Source organism: Propithecus coquereli, unplaced genomic scaffold (genome assembly GCF_000956105.1).
Source record: "Propithecus coquereli isolate 6110/MARCELLA unplaced genomic scaffold, Pcoq_1.0 Scaffold107, whole genome shotgun sequence".
In the NCBI taxonomy this organism is placed as follows: Eukaryota; Metazoa; Chordata; class Mammalia; order Primates; family Indriidae; genus Propithecus; species Propithecus coquereli.
This window is the reverse complement of record NW_012134636.1, coordinates 2040026-2046730: the sequence shown is the minus strand read 5'-3', so window position 1 is coordinate 2046730 and position 6705 is coordinate 2040026. Positions and strand designations below refer to the sequence as shown.

The 6705-nt window shown below is 36.1% G+C and overlaps 1 protein-coding gene across 1 annotated transcript in view; it reads right to left on the bottom strand.

Moving 5' to 3' along the window:
* The window catches only part of FANCD2 (Fanconi anemia, complementation group D2), a 56985-nt gene that overhangs the window by 35514 nt on the left and 14766 nt on the right, over nucleotides 1–6705 (bottom strand). The window contains 7 exon segments of the mRNA XM_012646552.1: nucleotides 1232–1375; nucleotides 3470–3505; nucleotides 3756–3864; nucleotides 4207–4307; nucleotides 4684–4788; nucleotides 5339–5426; nucleotides 6544–6668. Coding sequence (XP_012502006.1) covers nucleotides 1232–1375; nucleotides 3470–3505; nucleotides 3756–3864; nucleotides 4207–4307; nucleotides 4684–4788; nucleotides 5339–5426; nucleotides 6544–6668 — 708 coding nt within the window.

The following is a 6705-nucleotide window of genomic DNA, read 5'->3' as shown; positions in this document are numbered from 1 at the left end:
ATATCCTATGAATAATGCAATATAGACAGACATTGATGGACCCAGAGTAAATAACTAGTAAATAAGTCCAGCTTCTTTACCAATACCATCATAATTTTTTAAAAAAATCTTATATTACACACTAAACTGGGTATAATACTTTACTGAGAAAAATGCAATGAAAAATTATATATGGTTTCTGCCATCTGGAAAATTACAGCTCAAAACATAGATCGTTACAAGAAATAAACACAGAAAGGACTGCAAAATAATATAATGCAGACATCGAATCCATTACTAAACATAAAATCTTGAGACCCAACTACATATTCTCATTAGTTTCTAAGCCAAGCCCAAACCACTGGCCCATTCAGTTTTCTAAAAAGTTCTAAACAGTTAATATTCTGAATATTCAGTGTCAAAATACTATTCCCAGCTTACAAAATTCCAATTCAAATGGTTTACATTTCTAGAGGAATCATCACCCAAGATTCACAATGCTGAATGGCCAAATTCATTCTATTGAATGGTTCAGTAGATTCCTATTTATGTTTCCACTAGCATTCTTCTGGTCCTATTTTCCTCAGGGTTTTTATAAACTACTTAGAACAGGATACAGAAGAGAAATTTGTCAAAACTGCAATCACACAGGGCTAGACAACTTTAAATGACCGATGCAAAATGAAGACTCAAAAGTCTCAATGGGCTTGAACAATGAGCTGAAATAACAGGATGAAATTTTACATGGGAGCTATAAAGCCTTCCACTTCAGATTAGAAATCAAGTTATAGCTGGGCATCTATGTAGTCCCAGCTACTGGGGAGGATGAGGCAAGAGGATCCCTTGAGCCAAGAGTTTAAGGCCAGCCTGGGCAACATAGTGAGACCCTCGTCTCTAAAAAATTTTTAATTAAAAAATAAAAATGAAGTTATACTGTATGGAATCAGAAGGCCTGGATTAAAACATTTCTTATTAAAAAAAATTGGGGGTTTGAGTCAAATAAGTTCAACATAAACCAATTTTGTGAACTTTTTTAGTAAAAAGGTGAAAACCAATCTTAGGTAGGTTTATTAACATCATAAGGTTTCAATCAAGGTAAGTAATAATCTTACTATGTTTTGAAATATATTAAGGCCCCTGTCAAAGATCGAATGCAGCAAAGTGGTGTTATTAAGATTCCCGCACTGGGTAGGAAAAGTTAAGATGACCTCTCCATAACTTTCAGGCTAATGTCTGATTCTCTGACACTTACCAAGTGATGAATATAGAATGTACCCTGTAGCAACTGTTCCTGAATGCAGCCTGATCGAATCTTACTTCTTAGCACCCTCTCAATGTACTTCTTTGTCTGAGTGTTGGTGCTATAGATGATAAGAAGCATCGCCAGGTCAAAAATCTATTGTCAATAAATATAAAACAACATGAAAAGTTTAACAAATCCATTTACCACAACAAAACAATAGCTCTCAACTTTTCCCATTAAAACACAGAGTGGGGCCAGGCGCGGTGGCTCATGCCTGTAATCTTAGCTCTCTGGGAGGCCGAGGCGGGCGGATTGTTTGAGCTCAGGAGTTTGAGACCAGCCTGAGCAAGAGCGAGACCCCGTCTCTACTAAAATTAGAAAGAAATTAATTGGACAATTAAAAATATATAGAAAAAATTAGCCGGGCATGGTGGCGCATGCCTGTAGTCCCAGCTACTCGGGAGGCTGAGGCAGGAGGATCGCTTGAGCCCAGGAGTTTGAGGTTGCTGTGAGCGAGGATGACGCCACGGCACTCTAGCCTGGGCAACACAGTGAGACTCTGTCTCAAAAAAAAAAAAAAAAAACCACAGAGTGGAAAATACTCATTTGTAGTACCTACATTTTCACAAAACCTAAAAATATTTTCCAGAGAAATAAAGTGTCACCACTATTAACCATTGGTATCTCTTAAGAAAACATTGGAATATAAGTAAAAGTGATATTATTACAGAAGTAATTTTGAACATCTTCACATTTATTAAAAGAAAAAAAGATTAAATCACTTGTCAACTCCAGGATATACTTTCATTATTATTAGGAAAATAATATGGGAAAGGTTTACTAAGTTATGATTGAGTCATTTGGGGACTATCATAACAGCCACCAAAAAAATAAGCTAGACTACATTTTTTGATAGAGACATTCCTGATATAGTGAAGTGGAAACAAAACTACCTGCAAAATAACAATCATAGTAAGATTCTACTTTTGTAAAAACAATAAACATACATATACATAGGTATAAGAGTGAGTATGCTGGCATTTGCACATACACACAGAGCTTGCATATGAATAGAAAAAACCTAGGAAGATGAGTATCCCTGAGGAACGGGACACAGTGTGGGGGGAAACTTTATTTTTTGCATTTGTAGATTCCTTGTGGGTTTTTCTCCCCAATCAGCTAGTATTATCTATGTTTTTAAAAAAAAGTTAAAAAGTCAAGCAGGACAAAAAAGAAAACATAAATTACTTAGGACATCTCTTCATTGAAGGTCCACTTGCTTAGACAGCAAAAATTGAGAATCATTAGAACAAAACGGAGTATAGCTATTAAAAATGACAATGAAAACAATGTAGAAGCATGCAAAATGTTTATGACAGGAGAAAAAAATGTCAAGAGGAAAAAAATCAGAACACAAAGTTACATTTATACAATGATTACAAATCTGTAAAAATAGGCATGCAGGCAGCTAAGGTGACCAATTTATTTTTATGCAAAAATCAACGCAGTTGTGTTAGGGTATTTCGCTTTTTTCCCCACAAAAAATTATTGATATTTTTGTTTTATTTAATATTATAAAAGCTTTTAAGAGTCATCCAACAACTGAATAATTCAACTAACAAAAATCCCACAAAACAAAACAGATTTCAACTAAAAAAAAAAAACTTCAAAAGAAATAAATCATCTGGCTTTTTGACAGAAGAAAGTATTTCTAGAATTAAAAGAGACATAAGATCCAGTATCATCACTCTGACAGCGATAGACCATTTGATTCACTACAGTAAGGTCTACATGGGCAAAGTAAATAAGAATGTTACTATCTTGACCATTGTGCCAGGTGGGACGAAGGGGAATCAGACAGATATAGGGACCTGACTCACGACCCAGGTGGTTATGTTCTCCACCTCCTCATCACTGGAGACTTGGCTTCTTTGACTACATTTTGGTATGCTTGTTTAGAATGTTAAAATTTCCCCTTATGGATACTGTAGGCTTATTTTATTACCAGCATTAAGGAGTAGGATAATCTGTCATAGGATTAGTTAAAAAAAAAGAATGAGTAGGAGCAGACCATCTGGCAAGTCACCCCTCAGATCATCTTCCTCAAACAGCTAATGTTTATTAGAGCAACTACAGAGGGCACAGGATGACTGGAGGCAAGGAGAAAAAGAAAGCAGGAAGGCAAGCTAGCGAATGTCTCTACTTCTAAGCCTGCCATACATAAAATGCATAGTACATGAACATTACCTTGTGTTCAGACACTGAGTCAATGTTTTCAATTGCCTGGAAAAATAAGGGTCACAAAAAATTACGACACATCAGTGGAACACGTTTGGCCTTATTCAGCACACCCTTGTTATCTGAGAGTCAATCTGCCCATCTGGCAACCATCATCTATCATTTCTACTTAAATGATTTTTAAGACTTTTATTGCAATCTGTACAACCTTACTTACACATCTGTCACTGATTATCTCCCATTTCCTCCTTGACACACCCATTTCCTCCTTGCTACATCCAAAGATGTCACTCACCTTAATCCAGGCTTCTGAAATGATTTTCTCATATCTAATGGCTGACTTTATTACATCAAAGAGGAGAATAACACAGTCTTGACCGCTGCTTTCTTCATTTCCTAAATAACTATGAGTAGCAAAGGGGAAGAAAATTACTCTTCTACCCACCAGAAAAAAACTTACAAGATATGGGCTCCTGCTTGCTAGCCACGTTCCCTGGAGTAAGTCAAAATCTCATGTGTAAGATGGCTAATAAATGTGTACTGTAGTTTATTTGGGATTTATCTGAATGGCTAAGAAAATAGACACACACATAATTTAAAAAACCGTGTGGTATTGTATGTCAATGTAATATTACTACCATTATTTGTAGTTACAAGTATTAAGCTCTAAGTGTCCTGACTTTAGGACAAATGTCAGAAAATTTTATCTATGCAAGAAAAAGGGTGGCAATTGTGGAGCTCTATACCTTGTTCGTCCTTTACTTTTGAGCTTGCTTTGGGAAGCTTGCAACCGTGATGGCAAAATACAATGCTGCAGATCCAACTTTTCCCGAAGCTCAGAAATTACCTGCAGAAAGTAAATATTAACTATGTGTTCTGCTCATTCATAGTGGATAGGCACAGTCCAAGAAAAAATCTAAAATGCTGGACAAGGCATTTTGAAAAAGAGTTAATGAGAATAGCTAATGGAAGTATAGTGTGTCACATTCAAAATTCCAGAATTCCATGAGGTACCACACAGACTTATTACACAGCAGATATAACCTATAGCAGCTAATATAGAATAGTCAACATAACCAGTAATTCCATTCTCTTCCCTGAATGTTATCTGGATTAATCAGCATTATCAATTAGTCTGGGGACAGAGAAGAGCAATTAGAACTTATTAATTTATACAATTCATCCTGATGTATCTTTAGGCGTGGTGGGAAATAATAGCATACCTCAAGTGCATCTGTAGCTGTTATGGAATGAAGAATAAATTTGATTATCACAGGTAAATCGTCCAATCTGACAGACAACAGCTTACCCATCATCAACTGGCGTACCTAAAAATAAAGAGCACAAAAACCTTAACTATATTCATTCATGTCACTACTTCATCCTCATATTAACTTGTTAGGTAAAATTAGAAAAATCACTTCTCTCACTCAATTTTCCCGCTTGAAATTTAGGAAGAAAAACACCTCCTTTTACTTTTCCCCAAATTACAATCTTGCAATTGTTAACAGCACAGCTTCTTCAAAAGCAGACAGATGATAAATGTGTAACAATATTGTTATCTTACAATTTGGAGCCTGAATTCTCAACTAGCCACAGGAAAGCATAAAAAAGTGTTATTCCTATGGAGTAGTTAATATGCAGGCAATATAGAAGATTTCCACTACAACTTATTGCTTAAAAACAGACCTGCAAATCGATCATAGTGTAACATCTGAAACATACTGAAAAGAAGAAAAAGATATCAAATGTCATTCAGTATGGTTTCAAAATGAACTTTTCATTACCAATGACTTCTCCCGAGGCAATGACTGACCAACATTGGCTCCAGGAGGTCAGAATGTTGGCTCTATTTCTGGAAAACAGAATCTTTCCTACCTTAGACAGGAGGTTTGGGTCAAGTCTGAGGCTAGCAAGGACATCCAGGATAGGGACAGTGAGTGAAGTATTCTCCATCAGTAAGGCACTGTGAATGGTGGAAAAAGAGAAGTTATGTATCAGTTTGAACAGAGCTAGGCAGATAATGACGAGAAAATCACTCAACAGAGTATGAGAAGAGAGGGTATACTTAGTTCCCATTAAGTTACTGTTTATAGTATATTTCATTAAAAACTGCTTTGTTTACAAAAAAACAATACACACTCATTATAAAAATTCAAACAACAAACAAATAAAGTAGAAACAAGAAGCTCTCCTTCACAATCCCTACTACCCAAAGGCCACCACTATTGAGTTTGATATATATTCTTCCCAGAAAAAAGGAAAAAAAAAACAAAACAGTTACAATGAAGTGTGACAAGTATGATAGACATACGTGCAGGGTGCTACAGGAGCACACAGTAGTGAGAAGGACAGTGATGGATTCTAAGAGAAGACTATATAAAAGGACAAGCTGGCATCAAGCAGACAAAGTGGGTAGTACAGTGCTCTACCCAGAAAAAGCATCCTGTCCAAAAGCATAAAGGCAAGAAATCACTAGACACTTTTGGTAGTAGTTCTGCAGACAACTATAGAAAAGGAAGTATTATAAACTGAATGTTTATAACTACTTCAGTAAAAAGTTGCTTTAAAACAGAAACATTATTATTTATGGTTCTCCCCTTCTTAAATACTGTCCTACCAATTACTATTTTTCACGTGAATGGCAATAAGCAATGGGTCTTGACAATGGGTCTGAAGCAGGGACATGCATTAGAATGAATCATCCAGGAACCCAAAGCATATATATGTTTAATAAGCTCCACAAATGATTTTGATGTGCAGTCAGTATTGAGGGCCCCCTGGAGAAAATGCTAATAAAACAAAGAAATCATATTCAAGTTCTCCACTGACCAAATTTATATACCTAATCCTAAGTCAGACTTAATGCTTATAATAGGTATACCATTTTTAAAAAGTAGATGGGTCTATTAAAATATATACCTATTATTAGAAAAACAAGTCAAAGCCCATACTCTACTCATGGAAGATAGGTATCATCCTCTTTTTATATACAAAGGACCACTTTACTACTCTTTGCACACTGCAGTGATAAAGCTTCCATAGTGAAACCTTGCTTAGATGATGACAGGGCGCTTATCCACCTGAGTTCTTTCCCCACATCAGCATGCTGGGAATCCCCTAGGATCTCAGGTAGGCTGGTGATGAAGTCATGCTGCAGGTACTCTGGAGCAATACTGATCAGCTGCATGATCTTGGTGGAGAGGTCCTGCAGTATAAGACACTATTAGAATTACAGCACATTA